The 23,482-nt window shown below is 31.7% G+C and overlaps 1 protein-coding gene across 1 annotated transcript; it reads left to right on the top strand.

Moving 5' to 3' along the window:
- Positions 1-3,003: 3,003 nt before the first annotated feature.
- On the top strand, positions 3,004-11,772 carry LOC112904200 (serine/threonine-protein kinase SIK2-like). Its single transcript, XM_025973645.1, has 4 exons — positions 3,004-3,291; positions 3,647-4,215; positions 4,279-5,359; positions 7,586-11,772. Exons 1-4 carry the CDS (start codon positions 3,112-3,114, stop codon positions 7,676-7,678), a joined length of 1,923 nt encoding a protein of 640 aa, XP_025829430.1. The 5' UTR covers positions 3,004-3,111; the 3' UTR covers positions 7,679-11,772.
- Positions 11,773-23,482: the final 11,710 nt, after the last annotated feature.

Genomic DNA, 23,482 nt, shown 5'->3' on the forward strand with positions numbered 1-23,482 from the left:
GTTGTTCATATTTATAACAGGGGACATTTGATGTCCATAAAAAAACCCATATATGAAGAATGCAGATAACAAAACCACTAAGAACGAATCATGCAGGTAAAAGTTAATACACGAATAATAATAAATAAATCTACAAAATATCCACTTTTAAAGCCAATAGGCATTCGTTTCTATAATTGCGCATAGGTCTAGCACAATTAATCTACTGTTCACATTATGCGAAGTTTCCATTATGTGCTGTTCGCACTGTTGAGTGTCTTCTGTATCGATTCAATGGGCAATTAATCGATTACATATTAAATATTAATATTGATGAATTACCAGATTTCATCACAGAAATATCTCTTATTTACTCACCAAGTTAACAACGTAGAAATATAGGATTTAAAAATAGATAACTGATGTAGGAAAATTTATTGATGTCTATATAGGTACATAAATCAAAAAGGAAAAGTAACTGTTGTTTTCTAAAAAGTTATTAAACTATACCTATATTGCAGAAGTAATTTATGTAATCGTGTTTCTGTGGTAATTAGATTACCTATCTTTTTTTTTAACTTGCACAGTCATAAATTTTTAAAATAATTTAAATTTGTATTTTATTATGGGCATTTTCTTTAAGAAAATACATGCAACAGATATGCTATGTAGTCGGATATCAAGGTGATTTAAGCAGCCATTAATTTTGTTAATTTTAGTAATTCTGTGGTTGTTATACATACCATATGCGAAAATGCGTATGCTCGCATTGAATTATAACATGCCGCTCTTTTCAATAGCTGTAAAGACTACGCGCGCACCTTGCATACTACCTGTTAGGAGTTGTGCGAAGCCACACTTACACATGCGAATACGTATATCCAAGAAGCGCTGTATAATTTAAAATTCCGTAGTCTATATTATAAGAAAGTGCACTCTTTTACAACCGGTATAACGGCACAAATATTTTTAACGTTTTGTTTTTGTGTTTCTCTGCAATTTAAGAGCATTACAATTTTTCTACAACATCGGTAGGTATGATATACTATAAGAACAAAAGTATCAAACTTCTTTGCACTTCCTGTTGTTGTTTACGATGAGCTCAAAACGTCTCAAATAAAGTAATAAAAGATGCAACATTAACCGGAAAAGTATAAACAGAAAAATGACATCTACTTTCTTATTTTTTAGAAATCCTTGAAAATCCTTTTGTATTTTTATTTTTGCTAAATATGGAGCTATTTTAACCGTTATTATTTTTCTTTTAATTTTAATTACCGTGCGAGTCTCTTAAGATATATGTATTTCAATTAGTAAGCAAGCAAAAATTAAAATTATTAACGAATCTAGAAATCTACTTTAAATCTATTTTAATATAAGGAATCCAAGTTTCAGTTTATTTCTTAAATTATACTTTTTACAGTAGATACATTTAAAGCAAAAGTTTTGACAATTTAAATATGGCAATAACTTTTTACAAAAATTGCTTTTTCCTGATGGAAACATAATTGACTCTTAATCCTTGAATAATTTTAACAAGTTTCGCCCTGGAGCCAATGAGATAAACAAATGGTTATAATTAGACAGAGTCGATTTACCGGAGATAATTAGATAGCTCAAGTTATTAACATCCACCCTTTACCGTTAACATAATTAATTTGATTATGCAATTTACTGTAGCAGCAACAGATGCTATCAACTCAGCAGAATTTACATTTCGGTGTTCAGTTTTCACTGTTTATGAAAAATGAACATATTTGAAATAAGATAATAAGAAGCATATAATATGCCGGTATGTTATGAAATAAATTTGCTTAGATTCGTTAGTTCTTATTTAGGAAAGTTCATAAAATACGTTCATAAATGAGGGGGTTGGGAGGGGTATTGCTTAGCGTTACGAGATACGGAAAGGGGGAAGGGGGGTCTAAAGAAATGTGACGTTCATAGTTCATCAATTTTATTTCAACTTCATCTTTTCTTAACTTGGCAGTTCTTAAAATTTTTCATGACTATAGAAAGTCATTCTCATTACTATTTTTAATCACAAAAAATCTTTTATAGGAGGGTGAGCTAGATTTTGTCACGTATATTAGGGGGGTTCAGTGAAAATGTGACTTGGTGTGATTAAGGAAGAGGAAGAGAAAAAGGTGAAATTTTGAGTGACGTATTTTATGGACAAAAATAATTTCAAATTTCATGATATATTTTCAAAAACATTTAATTTATTTTGAAGTTTTTCTAGGAANTTCTGTAGAACTGAATCAAGATCAAGCGCAGAATTGACGTCAGTTAACATTATTTTAAGATATCCTGTGATCATGCATTAAGGGCCTTGACGTTGAAATAAAATCTCTACTTTACTATGGTAATTTAGCATTAGTTTACTACTGAAGGTTAGCGTGTTACTGTTTAATAACATGCCTTCATTATAATGCAAAATGCTTGGGAGTGAATCCTCCAACATTGCATTTCTTTTTATTTTCCTGTTGTTGTAACCACATATTCTTTGTATTTTTTTTTTTTAATTCTACAACGATTAATGCTATTTTAGTCTATAAATAATACACTTTTGTTGGTATTACCGATACATTCGCTTAATGCAAAATAACTGTTGAGTATTTTCCCTTCTTAGAGCAGTTTTTGTAAGAGACAAGGTCTTCCTAGACTGCCAGAAAAATGCGAAACGAATTAGCTACTTTTGCAGTTCACCGGGTCATTACATTTTTTGTGAAACAAAGTAAATATTAATATTATCCATAGGTTGTACAAAAACCTCAAAAAAATATTTTGTATTAGGGTCATTGGACTCGGAACTTATTTTAATCAAGTAGACGGAAACCGAGAAAATTCTTATCTATATTTATTTTTTAATTTCAGTGTTATACGCAAACATTACTATTTTTAGACTTGTTATAACTTGAAATTACATCTAATAAATAATACATAAATTAACAGTAATTAGCGTTAGAGCAATATAATAATAGAAACAGGAAAACATTAGTAGGTAAATATTTTTATTTTTTAGTACATCATTGTAGTAACTAATTGAAGTCGCTGTGAAAGAAAATCTATTAGGTAAGCTACCAGCTAAGTATTTCCTTTTTTTCAGATTGTGAGTCACTCATACGTAAAATGCTGGTTTTGGATCCAACGAAGCGATATAGTGTTTCGCAAATAAAACGCCATAGGTGGATGCAAGCAGACATACCTTTATCTTTGCCATCAACCATGCCGTCTAGCAAAATTCAACCAAATGAACAAATACTTCGGCTAATGCAAAGTCTTGGAATTGATAGCATAAAAACTCGAGATGTAAGATGTAAACTATAATATAATTAGTATGTAGTTTAGAAAGAAATCTTTTGGATATAAAAAAAACAAATTAATTTCAATTTATACCTATTGTATTGCCATCTGTTGGGTATTCGCTGTTACTAAAGTATATCATGTGTTAAGCAAAGTCTTACTATCAACATGATATCTCTGTCTAATTGAATAGGCAATGAAGCTTATATACATAATAGATACACAAACTGTATTAATATGGTAAATAAGCTGCATCATCGATTCAGTTAGGCAAGTTCCTCTCTATCTCATATTGTCACCTTCGTCAAATCCCTATAGTATGCAGACAATTTTAAAGACTGATTTTTAATTTTTATTTTAGTCCGTAAGATGTGGAAGTTATGACCATCACGCTGCAATATACTATCTCCTATTAGAAAAATTACGAAACCAATTGATAGGGAACGAAACTCAGCAACAAAACACGGCTGTCCGCGAAGTCCAAAGGCGAAGACCTTCGAATATTGCCGAACAAGCTATGCGAAAGATAGGACGAGCCAGTACGTCTGAAGATTGTCGAAGACTCCTTCAACATTCTGTTACGGCCCCATCTTCTAGCAATAGTAGGCTGAGTAGCCCTAGGACATGTAATTCTCCGAGGAATTGTGATTCTCCCCCTCACGGAATTGACGCAGCCAGACTACTTGCAGCAACTAATAGTGACGAAGCTTTAAAAATTTTACAACAGTCAACCACTATGTCTTTTGTAATGTCAAGCGAAGCATCTAAACTGATGGCAACTCTTCAGTCGTCCCCAGTTCCTCCTCAAACAGACTTATCTTCAGCCAGAGAATATTTGAGCCACATTAATTCCTACTTACATTCTCAAAACACTCAATCATCTATAGAATCTGACAATAATAAAGGATCTTTACCTAAATTTAGCACCAGGTACGGTTTTTATTAATTAAGCGTATATGATTTTCATACTGACTGACTTTTTTGTACTTTTAGTGGTTATCGAAGCAGTGAAATGCACATTCAGTATTCGAGTTCAACAGACGAGGGCGTGGAAACGGACTTGGAAGATCAAAGTCATCATCGACTCAGTTATGCCTCATCGAGCTCCTCTAGTGGTGTAGTAGGGAACTTTAACACGTCCAAAAGCCTTAGTCAAAACTTAAGTTGTGATAGTAATTTTGAAAGCCTGGATTACCAGCTCTCAGATTCCAATGAACTTACAAATAGTTTGCCCAGTTGTACATCATCGGCGGACAGGACCGTTCCTGGTCCCTCTTTGACCAGTTTTAGTGGTCTCTCGTCACCAACACCCAGTTATTTAATAAATTCCCGTTCTCTTCTCAGTAGGCATAATCCCTTAGTTCATTTACCTAATTTAAAAAGTTCCAGTAGAGGTCTTACTCGATCTCCCGTAGATTTTCGGGAAGGTCGACGAGCTAGTGACGGGCTTGTTGCCCAACAGGCTGCGGACACTCCTCATAAAAAAGTTGTAGCCTTTAACTCACAAAAACTAAGTAAAAACCCAAAAGCCAAAGGTATTCTTGAGCTTCACATGGTAAAGAAGGAAGCCCAACGTCTTCGAAGTCAGTATCAAGCGAGAGAAGCACCAGAAGAAGCGTCTCATCGACAGAAGCAACACAACCAGTACTTGCAGCCTCGATCAAGTAAGAGAATTAGCTTGCCAGATAGTTTTAGTTACGCGAGTTCGTCCCCAGAGCCTTTGCAGACGGCCATGCAACATAGGCTACTGCAGCAGAAACGCCAAATTTTGCAGAAACAGAGCGGAATCTCATCCCATCAACCCTCTAGTGCTATTAGCTTGGAAAGTGGCCCATTGTCGCGAAGGCATATGCTCAGACAAGCTAGTTACAAAATCGCTCAGCAACAACCTGTACTTCCTCCGTTGCCTCACAACACCGAAGTCGAGAATAAGGACCTGGTTGCTTTCCAGGCCATTGTTGAAGGTACCGGTGAAGCGTGGAGCACACTTCCCGGAAGCCTCCAGGCTTCTTGCCAAATTTCTGACGCCGCCTCAGCTCATCCCTGGCAAAATATAGCACCCGCTTGGAACCAGGTATCCCAGCCGCTGTAGTGTGGTTTCATGATGCAGGTTTCTGTTGAATGCCTTGCCGAACCTCCTCTTCCTAGTCTTGCTTTTAACGCAGGCTGTATACATACATTATTTTACGTAGTTGTATTGTAAACGTGTTATTATTTCATTTATGTCTGGGATTGTTTTAGAAAGTACCTTTAATGCTTTCTAAAAGAAATTCGTAACTGCACGAGTAAATAAATATTGTAGCTGTTTAAAATTATCGTACCTACTGAATCTTCGATTTAAAATTTTGGTCATTTTGTTCGGTAAAGGACTCAATCGACTCACTAGGGTAGAGAAATCAAATTCATAACATTCTTTCAATTCATTACAATTTTTTTAACAACTAATTTATGCGTTAGTCAGTTCATTTTTATCATATGCTTATGTCATAGGTACAAGTTATATTTGTATTGTAGGTATTTTTTTATATTTAGAAATTAACGTCTATAGTTAACACAAAAACAAAAACTTTTAAGTACATGCTTCTAGCTGATTAGTTGTCCTAATTAAAGTTATTTTATTTTAAACGGGTGATATTGTTTTACACAATATTGCAACCAAAGATTTTCTTCAACCAAAATTTATGTTTGTATTATTTTGAATTTTACGGTTTCTTGGCCGTAACTATATTTGCGATTATCATACGCATATTTTTCAAAAGTTAATATGAAACACATGTTATAATATTAATTTCGAAAGGATAGTAAATACAATACATATGTGAAGTAAGTACTAAGTTTTTATTGAAATTTTGGTGAATCCCACATATCCATAATTTCTATAAAACTTTGAGTTCTTATACAATCAAAAGTACGTATACAATTTTCTATACTTTAAATAACTACTGACGCCGTAATGAACGCCATCTGTTGAGTCTGACCCTAAACGCCGTCACGTTGTGCTACCCTATTTTATCTTTTTAATAATCTTTACAGAACAAATTATTTAAATTAAAATAGAAAAGCAATTAATTATTGTAGGCTGTGATGCATATTGCTATGTTGTCAGTTATGAATTTCTTTTCTTCAACTCTAACTTCATCTTTTAAATTAATTAGTCTTTTTGTTTAAATAAGTTAATAGTAGTAAAACCGTGAGAGTATTATTGAGATACCTAATATAGGTAACAAAGTATTATTAATCGTATTGCTACTAAAATCTAAATAAAAACTATGTGTTTGACAGTAGCCCAAAAAAGTAGTACAAACTGCGTTATTGTTATTTTGTTGTATAGTTCAATCAAAAAGTTTTTCTCTCAACTTTCTGAATCCAATAATTTGCTTATTACTAATTGATTCTGTTCGAATCGATGATTGTGATTAAAAATTACTGATTCGTGCCTGTAAAAGGAATTTACAGAGGGTGATAAATAAAATAAATGGGTGTATATCTCACATTAAATGATAACAAATCGATCGAAACAATGCTCTCTTTGATGTGTAATTGATAAATTAATTGAATGTAAGTAATGGGACGCCAACGTTTAAAAGTTGGCGTAGCCGTCGCTCCGTATCCTGGCTTTGTCCACATTTTATCAACTCCTTGGAGGAGAGTTTGAGTAAGAAAGTTCTTTAGCGGATCATTGTCGACACTTCCTAACGTATTTGTGTCCCGGTTTTTGTTATTAGTTAAGTCCTTACTTATCTTGATGTTTCTTTTATTGAACTCCTCAATTGACATCGATTCTGATTATTCCTTGAACCGTCAGTTCAAGCACCCAGCGTTCCTTCTTCTGATCTGTTCTTTGATGTCCCATTGCTCTGTTCTTTGATGTCCTATTGTTAATAATCATTTGATTATCAATTGCCCATCATCGAGGACATTAGTTTGATCGATTTGGTATCATAATGTGAAATATGATTAGAAATCAAGAGTTATTTGACTTTCAAATTGCCCATTTATTTCAATTTCTCTGTACATATGGTTGGTTTCCTTATGGTATTGGATTTTTAATAATAAATCAATGTTGAGCGTAATACTTTTGATCGAATATTAACCTTAGTTTAGCAACGTATGTGGTACGTTGTATTATTTTGCTTTTATTACATTTAGAACTAAATATATTATTTGATTAGCTGAGTTTTGTCTTGATTTTTCACCAATAACAATAGCATGCCCGTTCTTTTTTAGTTTGTTTAGCTCAATGTGTGTTGTTTTTTACACATGACACCAATTTTCGATTTTTTCTTTTTAAATTTATTAGGGGCCACAATTTCCAAGTAACGTTTGGCCTCCGTTATTACCCCTCAGCGAGAGCCCCATCTTAGAACTTACTGAGCAAACGGAAACCATGTGAAAGCAATCCTGTGAATAATCATCGTCGGCTTAGTTTAATGACTTTTGAAGTTGTTGCAATTCAATCCTCGTCGCAGAAAAAAAAATATGATAATATGCATAATTTAATATAATAATAACGCTACTACGGCTGTCAATTTCATTAAGTAACATCGACAATATCTATTTCATACAATAACAATTAAAAATCGTGTAAGTCCTGAGGGTATTTTTTTTATCATTATTTATAATCGCTCGCTAAAAATTAACTGTTTCAATTTGTGATGAAATCTGTCTTCATCCTATATTATCTATTTTTATACTTCAGTTTTCATACCTTCATTGTTATTACCCAACGAAAAACGAACTCTGATATTGTTTATGCTTTTAAATAAACAACAACAACGGTAGAATAGAATTGCATAAGTATTGCTTAGCTATTAGTCAGTTACTTGCAATTGATTTATTGATAAATTAATTGAACCCCAGATGCCTCACTAATATAAGAAGACACTCGATAATGTGAAACGAAAAAAGAAAAAGGTTGTTCATATTTATAACAGGGGACATTTGATGTCCATAAAAAAACCCATATATGAAGAATGCAGATAACAAAACCACTAAGAACGAATCATGCAGGTAAAAGTTAATACACGAATAATAATAAATAAATCTACAAAATATCCACTTTTAAAGCCAATAGGCATTCGTTTCTATAATTGCGCATAGGTCTAGCACAATTAATCTACTGTTCACATTATGCGAAGTTTCCATTATGTGCTGTTCGCACTGTTGAGTGTCTTCTGTATCGATTCAATGGGCAATTAATCGATTACATATTAAATATTAATATTGATGAATTACCAGATTTCATCACAGAAATATCTCTTATTTACTCACCAAGTTAACAACGTAGAAATATAGGATTTAAAAATAGATAACTGATGTAGGAAAATTTATTGATGTCTATATAGGTACATAAATCAAAAAGGAAAAGTAACTGTTGTTTTCTAAAAAGTTATTAAACTATACCTATATTGCAGAAGTAATTTATGTAATCGTGTTTCTGTGGTAATTAGATTACCTATCTTTTTTTTTAACTTGCACAGTCATAAATTTTTAAAATAATTTAAATTTGTATTTTATTATGGGCATTTTCTTTAAGAAAATACATGCAACAGATATGCTATGTAGTCGGATATCAAGGTGATTTAAGCAGCCATTAATTTTGTTAATTTTAGTAATTCTGTGGTTGTTATACATACCATATGCGAAAATGCGTATGCTCGCATTGAATTATAACATGCCGCTCTTTTCAATAGCTGTAAAGACTACGCGCGCACCTTGCATACTACCTGTTAGGAGTTGTGCGAAGCCACACTTACACATGCGAATACGTATATCCAAGAAGCGCTGTATAATTTAAAATTCCGTAGTCTATATTATAAAAAAGTGCACTCTTTTACAACCGGTATAACGGCACAAATATTTTTAACGTTTTGTTTTTGTGTTTCTCTGCAATTTAAGAGCATTACAATTTTTCTACAACATCGGTAGGTATGATATACTATAAGAACAAAAGTATCAAACTTCTTTGCACTTCCTGTTGTTGTTTACGATGAGCTCAAAACGTCTCAAATAAAGTAATAAAAGATGCAACATTAACCGGAAAAGTATAAACAGAAAAATGACATCTACTTTCTTATTTTTTAGAAATCCTTGAAAATCCTTTTGTATTTTTATTTTTGCTAAATATGGAGCTATTTTAACCGTTATTATTTTTCTTTTAATTTTAATTACCGTGCGAGTCTCTTAAGATATATGTATTTCAATTAGTAAGCAAGCAAAAATTAAAATTATTAACGAATCTAGAAATCTACTTTAAATCTATTTTAATATAAGGAATCCAAGTTTCAGTTTATTTCTTAAATTATACTTTTTACAGTAGATACATTTAAAGCAAAAGTTTTGACAATTTAAATATGGCAATAACTTTTTACAAAAATTGCTTTTTCCTGATGGAAACATAATTGACTCTTCATCCTTGAATAATTTTAACAAGTTTCGCCCTGGAGCCAATGAGATAAACAAGTGGTTGTAATTAGACAGAGTCGATTTACCGGAGATAATTAGATAGCTCAAGTTATTAACATCCACCCTTTACCGTTAACATAATTAATTTGATTATGCAATTTACTGTAGCAGCAACAGATGCTATCAACTCAGCAGAATTTACATTTCGGTGTTCAGTTTTCACTGTTTATGAAAAATGAACATATTTGAAATAAGATAATAAGAAGCATATAATATGCCGGTATGTTATGAAATAAATTTGCTTAGATTCGTTAGTTCTTATTTAGGAAAGTTCATAAAATACGTTCATAAATGAGGGGGTTGGGAGGGGTATTGCTTAGCGTTACGAGATACGGAAAGGGGGAAGGGGGGTCTAAAGAAATGTGACGTTCATAGTTCATCAATTTTATTTCAACTTCATCTTTTCTTAACTTGGCAGTTCTTAAAATTTTTCATGACTATAGAAAGTCATTCTCATTACTATTTTTAATCACAAAAAATCTTTTATAGGAGGGTGAGCTAGATTTTGTCACGTATATTAGGGGGGTTCAGTGAAAATGTGACTTGGTGTGATTAAGGAAGAGGAAGAGAAAAAGGTGAAATTTTGAGTGACGTATTTTATGGACAAAAATAATTTCAAATTTCATGATATATTTTCAAAAACATTTAATTTATTTTGAAGTTTTTCTAGGAATATTTTGTTTGTGAACAGAACCAAGAAAATAATTTTCAGTTCAAAAATTAAAATAAAATCTGCTTGCATGAAATGAAAAGTTTGAAGGCAGTTAGTATTATTATTGCTATTAAGTCTTATAAAAATGTTATCGAACTTAATTAAAAAGCAAATAAAGGTACATGTAGGTATAGTTTAATTTCTTGGAGAAACAACAGAAACAAATAGATATGATATTCTTAAAATCTGTATAAAACAATGATAGATAAATACATTTGTAGTTAAGAAAATTAAGAACTAGATATATTTTTTATCAATGTATTAATATAAAGATATTTTTCTGCTTTTTAAGACTGAGAGTTTATCACACAACTTTGAACGTCATTAAAAAAATTAAACATTAACCTTTTTGTTGCTGACGATTAATTTTAACCGAAATACTATGTTTTTCTTTAATAACGGATTATGATATGGTGATATTAAGAATTAGATTTACATGTTGTACGTATCACTGGAGTTACTTTTTAAGAAAAATTATTTATTTCATTGTAATTACATAGGAAATTTGCTTTAGTTTGTTCAAATTTTATTCACGAAATCAACGGAGAGGGCTTTATAAAAGGTACTTTTCGTCCGAATGGCAAGGAAGATATAACACTTGGTTGGATTAAAACAATTCATAACTGATTGTGTTTTGGAACATTTGACATGTTTTCCTTGCTTAAAAATATTTTCTTCGTGTTTTTAAAAGAAAAAAAGACCAATAAAAAAAAAATCGAAATTTCAGAAACAAAAGAACAAACCTAAAGTTAGTGTAATTATGTAGTTAACAAAGTTACAAAGAAAACGAAGTGTTCAATGTTTCAAAATACAACTAAAAATTTTTGCCATAGCTTTTTGTCACTGTTTCAGAAAAATCTATAATATCATCTTTTTTATCTACCGTTTGTCACCGGCTCATAATTTTCTTTATGAATTTATTTAAACTTAATAGCTTTACCCAAAAGCAACCCCTAAAAGTTTTATTTTTGATTCAATTACTGTTAACTCGTTTATTAAAAACAGAAGGTGTTTCTGATGTGTGTAATCATATGAAAGTATTTAAGCAGAGATAATTAATAAGTTGAAAATAATCATGAAACTTTTCAATTATCATTTCCATATTCTAATAATTAAGTCGTATTTAATAGGTTTGTTAGTTTATTACATTGTATTATTTTGTATATGTATTTAATAATGTTATTTTGCAAATAGTTCAATAATGTAAAAAAAGCAAAAAGAGGAGAGGGTTAAATTAGAAAACACGTTTTCTTTTTCGAAACAAAATAGAAGAACTCTTGTACGTGACTCAATAAAAAGGTAAACTTAACTGTTAAGCTTCAATATTTGTATATATACGTATCTATTATTGTGCGTTTAGCAGGTTTTTTTTAACATTGTTATTAAACACCATGGTTATATAAAATGCAGCGATGTTGTTGATATTGTTAACGTTAATATTGCAAAACATGAAAACGACATTCCATATATAGCGTTTTTTTCCGAATTTTTGAATGTCATGTTTGTTCGCATAACATTCTAAAAAGCGCTGTAAATAATAAATATACTTATACATATACCTATACACATAAATAAAATACGTATAATTTTAGAGGCGCCATTGCAGCCATAAATGATTATAATCTTCAGGTAAATAAAATGGAACAGCATAGAAATGTATTCAATTCCAATGATTTTGAATTGCACAAATAAGAAAAATAGTTTGCTGCCTGTTAAAAGTATTTTAGATAGTTTTGTTAATATTTGGGACATTTATATACAATTAGTTAACATTTAAGGGTAGGATAACTACACTTTCTTCTACAAAAAAAAAATACAACGTGTAATTATACAACACGTTACTGAAGTGAAACTTCTTCAAACATACAAACATACCGGTATAGGGGTTAAGGAATTGGTTTAATGGTATTATTTGTACACTTAAATTTTACACTATACATGTCGGAGTTGCCTATAACTAACGTTGCATTGAAGCACGTTCACGGCACAAGCAATCCCCACTACGAACTCGACTACGTGGCCGAGTAGAGGGGGGACATCCGTTGCATAATTTCGTTACATGGCAACTCGCATGAAGCGAACCTACTCTACCGTGCGTAAAGAAGTTTTACTTCAAAAACGTATCAGAATCCTAGAAAAGTCGTAAAGACAGATCTCATATAGGAATTGCTAGTAGTTTTTAGTAAAGCTAGAGAAGAAATTCACCTCTATTTACTACTATCGGTCACATGTTTCTGCTACTTATTACAGCATTATGAACGGGAGAATGCGTGTGAGTGAAGCACGTGCTTGTAAATTGTACTTAGCGATAAATAGAGTTGAGTTTCTTGTTTAGTTATTTCCTTTATATAGTCTCCAATTTTTAACCAATACTCCATTATATAATTGAAAATTACAGAAAAAAGTATCCTAACCTCCAATTTCTGCCTTTTAACATCCACAAACTACTTAAATAAAATAATGACTAAAACTGTTTATAATATTTATAGTTATTGAGATTATTTAGAAAATGTGGATATAACTGCTATATTTATCCATTTTCTTTTCACTTTTTTAAAGTTTTTTTTTGGCACATAAAATAGTTTTTCAAACGAATCAACTTCGTACTGTAAAGTCCAGCTATCGAGATCTATTCATTATAGGAATTGCAATTTTATATTTAGGTGGAGGCATGTGTCGAAGAAAATTTTATATGAACATATATGAAGGTAATATAATGTCCAATAAACAAGGAAAATGTTGTTGGCAATCCCAAAAGAAAATAAATAATAAATTACTAAGTAACCCTTCATTACTCGCTCTTAAAATCACCCTTAAAATCCAGGGACCAGTCACGGAAAAAATAATAAAGCTGTGACAAAATTTGTTATAATCTATATATGCTTTGGATTTTTTAATATGAAGTCNAAAGACATCTTTTTATTCTTCCAATTGTCGAATTTAGAAAATTATTCGTATGTGAATTAGGATTTTCAGGGTTCAAATTGAATAATTTACTCCTTTGGGACATTTATATACAATTAGTTAACATTTAAGGGTAGGATAACTACACTTTCTTCTACAAAAAAAAAAATACAACGTGTAATTATACAACACGTTACTGAAGTGAAACTTCTTCAAACATACAAACATACCGGTATAGGGGTTAAGGAATTGGTTTAATGGTATTATTTGTACACTTAAATTTTACACTATACATGTCGGAGTTGCCTATAACTAACGTTGCATTGAAGCACGTTCACGGCACAAGCAATCCCCACTACGAACTCGACTACGTGGCCGAGTAGAGGGGGGACATCCGTTGCATAATTTCGTTACATGGCAACTCGCATGAAGCGAACCTACTCTACCGTGCGTAAAGAAGTTTTACTTCAAAAACGTATCAGAATCCTAGAAAAGTCGTAAAGACAGATCTCATATAGGAATTGCTAGTAGTTTTTAGTAAAGCTAGAGAAGAAATTCACCTCTATTTACTACTATCGGTCACATGTTTCTGCTACTTATTACAGCATTATGAACGGGAGAATGCGTGTGAGTGAAGCACGTGCTTGTAAATTGTACTTAGCGATAAATAGAGTTGAGTTTCTTGTTTAGTTATTTCCTTTATATAGTCTCCAATTTTTAACCAATACTCCATTATATAATTGAAAATTACAGAAAAAAGTATCCTAACCTCCAATTTCTGCCTTTTAACATCCACAAACTACTTAAATAAAATAATGACTAAAACTGTTTATAATATTTATAGTTATTGAGATTATTTAGAAAATGTGGATATAACTGCTATATTTATCCATTTTCTTTTCACTTTTTTAAAGTTTTTTTTTGGCACATAAAATAGTTTTTCAAACGAATCAACTTCGTACTGTAAAGTCCAGCTATCGAGATCTATTCATTATAGGAATTGCAATTTTATATTTAGGTGGAGGCATGTGTCGAAGAAAATTTTATATGAACATATATGAAGGTAATATAATGTCCAATAAACAAGGAAAATGTTGTTGGCAATCCCAAAAGAAAATAAATAATAAATTACTAAGTAACCCTTCATTACTCGCTCTTAAAATCACCCTTAAAATCCAGGGACCAGTCACGGAAAAAATAATAAAGCTGTGACAAAATTTGTTATAATCTATATATGCTTTGGATTTTTTAATATGAAGTCTAACGTTTATATCTGATCCAGAAAAACGCTACAACACGTGACTTCATTCTTACCCAATATTAAAACACTTGGAATATGCATTGAAATTGATTTATTTTGTTCAATATCATAATATAATTGTAAAATCAATAGCAAAATTGCATTTAGATAGGGGAGAATGTAGCCGTCTTCTGATATTTGCAGTTAACTGATGTTTTTCGAATCCTAGAGAAGGGCCTCAGTAAGATCTACATGTCCAACTAAATTGACTTTGTACATGTTGTATACGTGAAAAGCAAGTAAACCAAATTATTTAATAAAAACTTAATCCCTTCTTACAACAACTGCAGACTAAANATGAAAATTTAATAGGATATTTTTGTTTTTTCTGTTAATTTCTATAACCCAAGACTATTAATACTTTTTGCTCAGTTTCAATTTTTCCTTAAAAATATGGAGGTATATACTACATATACCTACACATTCTTTCATCCAAATTTTACACACATTCGCTATTAAAAAGAACATTGAGATCTAGGTAGATAAACTAAATAGCAGTAGATGGTAATTAGAGATGTACAAAAATTTTTAAAAGTAGTTAAATACAAAATGCAAATACCTTTTTGATTTGTTATTTCAAATGTAAAATGTAAAATACAAAATGTAGTTCCCTTTTGTATTTTAAATGCTAAATGCAAAATACATATTTTCAAGATACTTTTTTAATTGGAAAAAAGACGCTAATGCCAAAATAGTTTGATTAGCGTGAAAGATCAGAGCCAAAATAGGGTTGCGAATAATTTTATTGATGTAAAATCAACATTCATTATTTTATATCAAAATATTTACAACCCCATTTTGTATCCGATCTTTTACACTTTGTAATAAGAGAAAGAAATGGAGTCCATAGTTTCTTTAGCTTTGGGTTCATTTAATAAGTGAAATCTTTCGAANTTAAATTTTACACTATACATGTCGGAGTTGCCTATAACTAACGTTGCATTGAAGCACGTTCACGGCACAAGCAATCCCCACTACGAACTCGACTACGTGGCCGAGTAGAGGGGGGACATCCGTTGCATAATTTCGTTACATGGCAACTCGCATGAAGCGAACCTACTCTACCGTGCGTAAAGAAGTTTTACTTCAAAAACGTATCAGAATCCTAGAAAAGTCGTAAAGACAGATCTCATATAGGAATTGCTAGTAGTTTTTAGTAAAGCTAGAGAAGAAATTCACCTCTATTTACTACTATCGGTCACATGTTTCTGCTACTTATTACAGCATTATGAACGGGAGAATGCGTGTGAGTGAAGCACGTGCTTGTAAATTGTACTTAGCGATAAATAGAGTTGAGTTTCTTGTTTAGTTATTTCCTTTATATAGTCTCCAATTTTTAACCAATACTCCATTATATAATTGAAAATTACAGAAAAAAGTATCCTAACCTCCAATTTCTGCCTTTTAACATCCACAAACTACTTAAATAAAATAATGACTAAAACTGTTTATAATATTTATAGTTATTGAGATTATTTAGAAAATGTGGATATAACTGCTATATTTATCCATTTTCTTTTCACTTTTTTAAAGTTTTTTTTTGGCACATAAAATAGTTTTTCAAACGAATCAACTTCGTACTGTAAAGTCCAGCTATCGAGATCTATTCATTATAGGAATTGCAATTTTATATTTAGGTGGAGGCATGTGTCGAAGAAAATTTTATATGAACATATATGAAGGTAATATAATGTCCAATAAACAAGGAAAATGTTGTTGGCAATCCCAAAAGAAAATAAATAATAAATTACTAAGTAACCCTTCATTACTCGCTCTTAAAATCACCCTTAAAATCCAGGGACCAGTCACGGAAAAAATAATAAAGCTGTGACAAAATTTGTTATAATCTATATATGCTTTGGATTTTTTAATATGAAGTCTAACGTTTATATCTGATCCAGAAAAACGCTACAACACGTGACTTCATTCTTACCCAATATTAAAACACTTGGAATATGCATTGAAATTGATTTATTTTGTTCAATATCATAATATAATTGTAAAATCAATAGCAAAATTGCATTTAGATAGGGGAGAATGTAGCCGTCTTCTGATATTTGCAGTTAACTGATGTTTTTCGAATCCTAGAGAAGGGCCTCAGTAAGATCTACATGTCCAACTAAATTGACTTTGTACATGTTGTATACGTGAAAAGCAAGTAAACCAAATTATTTAATAAAAACTTAATCCCTTCTTACAACAACTGCAGACTAAAACAGGACTACTTGTACGATTGCGCTGTTATACTTCGTTTACTTTTTGTAGCGATGTGACCTTCAATTTGACCGGCGCAAAGTAGAAAAAAAAAACTAGGCCAAAAAAGGAAGGAGACAACTCTCGGCCAAACTCTTAATCGGTGAGGAGCGTATAAGCCGCACAGTACTGCATGGAAAAAATGACCATTTTATCCACTACAATTGCATTGCTCAAATGTACTGTTGTAAGTACCATTTACTACTGAAAATATCAATAAGATGTTTTGCCAGCGCACATCCAACATTGGAAGGGGCACATCGCTAGAGAATGTAAATGAAGTATAGAAATAAAATAAATATTGAAAGCATGCACATTAAAACAAAATAACATGAAACATTTAATATACGTAATTCACAATATGTACCTACTGATAGGTTAAAATTTAGTTTATTACTCTGAATTTGTGCAATTCAAAATAAGAATAGAATATAGTACATATGTATGTAAGTATGATAGAAAACAGTAGGGTGTATGTGAATTAGTAAACATATCATTCTATTATTGTGAGAAAAAGGTTGAAATGGAAATGTAGCATAATAACAGGGCTAATTACACCTACAACTTGCATATGAGCATTGATAAGTATCGCTTAAATACAGAATTTGTTGTTACTAATTTATTTTGGCTAAAAAGACGCTGTTTCAAGCGTATTATACGTATACATATAGGTGTAATTAGTTGTAAAAAATATAACGCCAAACCAATGTGTAGAGTTTTTTTTTGGGATTATGAAACCATGTAGGTTTAGAAAGCAATAATAGTCATTTTAATCATTACATGATGTACTTGTGCCTGTTTTTTAGGTTACAATGCCACTGTAACAACTGGCTGCTTGTTACGTATGAGTTTTCAATAAAAGAAGAAACTATGCTAGCATCTTATTTAAATATATTTTTCTTTATAATACAACAATTTTGTGTTACGAATAATATTCAGTAAATTGGCCAGTTCAAGGATTTAGATGCAACGAAAAAAAAGTAACATCACTTCATTCCTAAGACTGGTTGGACACGCACCTCCACTCTTTTCTATCCTGAACTAATCTTCGCATTTCCCTAAAACTAGAACATTCCACATCCTTAAGTATTTGCAAACAGTAATCGATTCTAGGTCAACCTCTATCCATCCTAACTCCCGTTTCTGCCTCTAATATGTCTTTGACTAGACCTTCAGGCCTGAGAAAGTGTCCTATTAACCTATCCCGCCTATTTTTTATTGACTTCCATAGAGTCCTATGTGCTCCTATTCTTTTTATTACCCCTTCATTTCTAGCCTTCTGTAGTCACGGTATCCTCATCATTCGCCTGTAACACCACATTTCAAACGCTTCTAAACTTTTTTTTCTGCTGCGCTCACTGTCCATGTTTCGCACCCGTTTAGCGCTGCGCTCTATACATACACCTTTAACTTTTTCGAATTCATAAATTAACCTTTCGCGAGCATAGAAGTGACTTCTTTTCATTGAAGGCAACTCGACCTTGCGTTATCCTCTGCTTTATATCCATACTACTCCTTCCGTCTTGACTTATCTGACTTCCTAGAATAACTATGAATATAATAAATACTAGAACGCCGATTGAGGTAATGACCGTTTGGAAGTAGCTTTATACATTTAGAAGTTTAAAAAAATATTTTTTTTTCAATAATGACAGCAATGGGTGAATGCGAAGGGATACCAAAAAGCTAGTAGATACTGAGCGATCGAGGAGCTTTGTTTACTTGGTAACGTTGAAAGAGGGGTTATGACAATACCGAATCTAACCCTTGTAGATTTGTAAAATGTTGGTTATTAACGTTGAAGGTTGAAGTCAATATAGTCTGAAGTAGATATTTCACGTTCTAATTAGATCTGCCCCATATTTCCGACTCTTTCGCATGTTTTATTTTTTTTTTATATATATGAAGATCAAGGAAAAGACATCTTTTTATTCTTCCAATTGTCGAATTTAGAAAATTATTCGTATGTGAATTAGGATTTTCAGGGTTCAAATTGAATAATTTACTCCTTCATATTTAACTTTATTTATTTATTTACGAAACATATTAGAAACAGAAATAGGAATAAGGAGGGGTAGACATAGGCCTAGATTAGATTACTGTTAATAAATAGTTAAGGAACAAATACTTCAGGATGGGTAAGACTGGAGATGCGTGTCCAACTAGTCTTAAGTAGGACAACCTTATGATAATGCTGATACTAATGGTATGTACCTTTACTTTTTTTATTTCATTTTAGTTTCAATGTAAGTTTTTTAAAAACTTTCAAACATTCACCTTATACCTAATGGTAATAATGTTTTCGACATTTTACTTCTGAAACATCTGGTGCTTCGAATCGCGTTTTTGGAGTAGCAACATTGTGGGTAATATGGTTAAAAACAGGAGACTTAAGTTTCGAAAACAGTGTTTTTGAACTTTTTTCTGTCGAGAACGACATCCCCTATGATGATAAAATCCTTAATGTACCCTTTCGAAATTTATTTCTGTAAAGAACTGCCCCTAAGTGTTTGAAAAATATGGAGGTATTCTTAGTTAAAGTTATATTTCAGTATTTAATAGTTTAAGAGTAAATGAAAAATGAATATTTACAGGAATTCAACTAGGACTTTAAGTGGGATGGCTTTGGGAGGTCCGCGTAATGCCTTGTAATGTAAAGGACCTCGTAAAAATGATAAAAAAATTAATATCCTTTTATAGAATCACTTTTTTTTATGTTTTCGTGGAACAGGGGAAATCTTCAAAAGACCACACGTTAGTAAATGCTCATCTATGTTGCTCATTGACAGAATGTAAGTCGGGCTTGATAAACTTGACATTCAGTGATTTGTAGCTAGAACTAAACTAATAGTTTAACGAAATAAATCCTTTACTCTCCTCCATGTGTGGGTTATACATATATCCTAGTGTCCTTTCTTTAATCGAAATAATTCCGAGTGTATGTAAGAACTAGTGTTGGTGCTTTCTATCCTTAAATAATTGTGTAGTGTGTACTTAATAGTGAGAAAGGATTGCTAAATAAATGATGAGAAAGAAAATAACAGTCAAATCTTCTTGCAATCTCTCGAAGAAGAAACACGACAATTACGCAAGGAGAACTGCGCATAGATTCTTCAAAATCAAGTAAGTCAAACTTATCAGTTCTTTAACGAGCTTGTTTACTTGTATATATTTCCAAGAGTGCTTTACTTCAATACTAGCAAAAAACAAGACAACACGAACGCTATCATTTTTGATTACTGCTGTTATTTTAAAACTCATTTTTTAACATAGATGAAATGAAAGAAAATATCATAGCCATTTATTTTTTGAAACGTTTCTTTCCTATGCATTTGTAAAAGTTTCTAAACTACATACATACATAAAATATAAATATGTATAAAAACTTCGTGTTAATGGTAAGATTATCTGTATATATACAATGGAAATCTTAGGATAATGTTACATTATTTTTTAACTTATTTTAAACGGAATAAGATTATATATAAAAGTATCTAGAATATTCACATTAGTACAAATTGTGTGTAAATACTTGGGTTTTCTCAATTATTTCCTTCCAAAAGTATTTGCATACAATTATTTTTTAATGAGAAATAATAAATCGAAATATGTTTTAATACCTATTTAGAAGGAATGTTCAGTGCAGATGTTTAAAAAATAGGTAGGTACCTACCTACTATGGCTGGGTATATCATCCAATTAATCAATTAGTAATTGATTATTTTCAATTCCTTTGCAAAGTGCCCTAAGCTGACTTTTGAACAAAGAGCAACATCCTCTAAAAGCTAAATCGCATTTATTGGACCTTTATTACTTTATTATTTTATATGAAAAGATGATTGAAGTTACAAATTTTCCTACTCCTATTTTTCAAGAAATTATGCCGTTCATTGCTGATTGCATTAGTTGTGAAAATAAAGCAGTGAACCTTCGAATTTTGTGCAGTAAGTCGGATCGAGATGTGATTTTCTGCATTCGATTCGTGACATCGTCTACATAGGTACTTTGTGAACATAAGACATCAATTCAACTTCAAAAATAAAAAAAAAATGCTGTCTTATAAGTGCATTGCAAAGTTGTTATTAAAATAACTGCAACTGATTTCAATTGATTTTTAATGATTTTAAAACATAACTCCTGGAGACGACGTGTATGACGGTCCTCGGAGGTCGTCGTCTCAAAACCTCTCGGGTAACAAAATTGTTCTAATAGGGATGATGACAGTAACCAAGAATCACTAAAATTATGATGTAAATTAATAATATAAAACTAAAGTATTCTAAAAAACAGTATTTGTTTTTTATTACAACTGCGCTTAAGTTAATTTTAGTAAAAATAAAAGTACAAAACCTGACTATCGGCCATATTAGATCGAACGCCAATAGGAGGCGCGTGACGTCACGCTTTCGTAAACATTCTAACGTTCTGTTTAACGGTCGAACTTGTTAGCTTGTTTTGCTCATTTAGATATTATTTGCTCTGTGGCGAAATAACTCTTATTGTTTTTTTGTATGTAGATAAATGTTTTTTCTAGTTTTTCTATTTCAAATATTTCATTTCAAATAATATTTCATTCCAAATATTATTTCACTTCAAATATTATTTCAATTCTTTTCAATTACTTATATTATAAATACTTTGGTTTCCTTTCAATCTAAACTCTATTGTTCTCTCAATCACTTTTACCCAGAATTCCAACTTCAGCTATACCTGCATGCGCTCCCATACTAATATGTATCTGGTTTTACTCTTAATTGCTTTCTCTTTAATTCTATACTGTCTAATTCTATGTATTCCTATAAACTAGTGTCTTCACCCTCTCTCTAACTACTTTTCCTTCTAGAACTTTCTATCAAATTTACGAACAACCCTGTCCTATAAATACTCCAAAAAGCCCTCCGCCCTACCTTCCGGCGTAGTCCGGAGGGACTGCCCGCCCACCAGCATTACTGGCTGGTGGGAATGAAACACCCAAAAGTTTTTTTTTTTATCTATACACAGTTCTCGTCTACCGCCTCTACTACCATTCGTAAGTGCTTCCGTATTCTATTGTTATTCGCTACATTGTTTTCATTTTTGTTGTTATCTTTGTTATTGTTACTGTTTTGTTATCTTGCTCTTTTTGTCACTTTGTTCTTATATGTCTGTTGCATTTTTCCTGTGCCTTTTTGTTACTTGTGTTTTCGTTGTTATTGTTATAAATTGTTATTTGTTATTAGTGTTTTCTTGGTACTTAAATAATTTAACANTTTTATTTTGTATTTGCATTTGAAATACAAGTATTTGAAATAAATCACATCTCTGATGGTGATAAATATAATTGATATTGCATCAACTTCTTTAGTTTCGATGAATGAACTTAACGTTCGTTTGGTTTAGGTGCCTATTAGATATATAGGGTGTGTCGTAGATTCAGTTTGACAGGTAAGATACCTTCGTAATGCTTTTGTCAAACGGAAATAGTTCGCAGGTAGCAGTAAATATCAGTAGATGGGGATATTAAAACAAATTAATAAATTTAATACTATTTATTGTATAATTAATTTAATGTATCTCAATGCAAGTAAACATGCAACGTGTCAACTGTTTACGAAACGGTGACGTCACATATAGACGCCATTACTATTCTATCGTTTTGGCGTAAAGTTTAAATCGTGTTCTTTAAAACGCTAATTTTTCCTTAAAAACCTGAATTCTTTTCGGAAATAAAATTTATTTTGTATAAAGCAGTCACCTACAAACATCGTGGAGTAGTTTTTGAAAATCAGTCATCATCCCTATTTTTACCATCATTGATTGGATTGCAATTTTTTTTTTGCACTTATAAGACAGCATTTTTCTCATAGACCGATGCATTTTTGAAAATGAATTGATCTTTTATGTTCAAAAAGTTTGTAGATGGTCTCAGGAATTGAATGCAGAAAACTGCTTTTTTTTGTTTAAATTATTCTCGAGGAGAGAAAACTGAAGGGAGGTGGTGTCGGATTTTTACCGACTAAAACCCCTCCTCGAGTAGGGTGATAAACCCTGAGGGTTACTCATCCTCGGGAAGAGAGTGGATGGTTGGGATTGGGCAGAGGGTTGAGAAGGGAAAATGGTTAAACGGGGCGCATTGGGGGGGGGGGGGGAACCGTCGGAATTGGTGGTTTACCTCTGAAGTGATGGGTGGACACTCGCGCTAATAAGAAAACTTCATCTCGATCCGACTTATATACTTCGCAAAAATTCGAAGGTTTTGTGCTTTGTTTCTTCGACTATATGTTCGATTCTCAATTCGCCACTACTGTATACCAAATTACTAATTATTGAGAAGTACTGTTCGTTTCAAGAAGTTAGAGATATGCCCCTTCCCTTTATTAGGATGCGCCGTAGCATAATTCCAAATTCAATCATATTTGTCTGCGGAGCTCATTTCTCCACCGTTCATCGAGCGAGAACTGCACAAAAGTGTACAGTACCATTTGCAAAATTATTTAAACTGCCTCGTTAAAATTTAAGAATATGCTTTATTTAAAAGCATATTTAGCCAAAAATAATAACAAGTGAATTAACTTAACGTTCTA

Source organism: Agrilus planipennis, unplaced genomic scaffold (genome assembly GCF_000699045.2).
Source record: "Agrilus planipennis isolate EAB-ADULT unplaced genomic scaffold, Apla_2.0 scaffold58, whole genome shotgun sequence".
Taxonomy (NCBI): Eukaryota; Metazoa; Arthropoda; class Insecta; order Coleoptera; family Buprestidae; genus Agrilus; species Agrilus planipennis.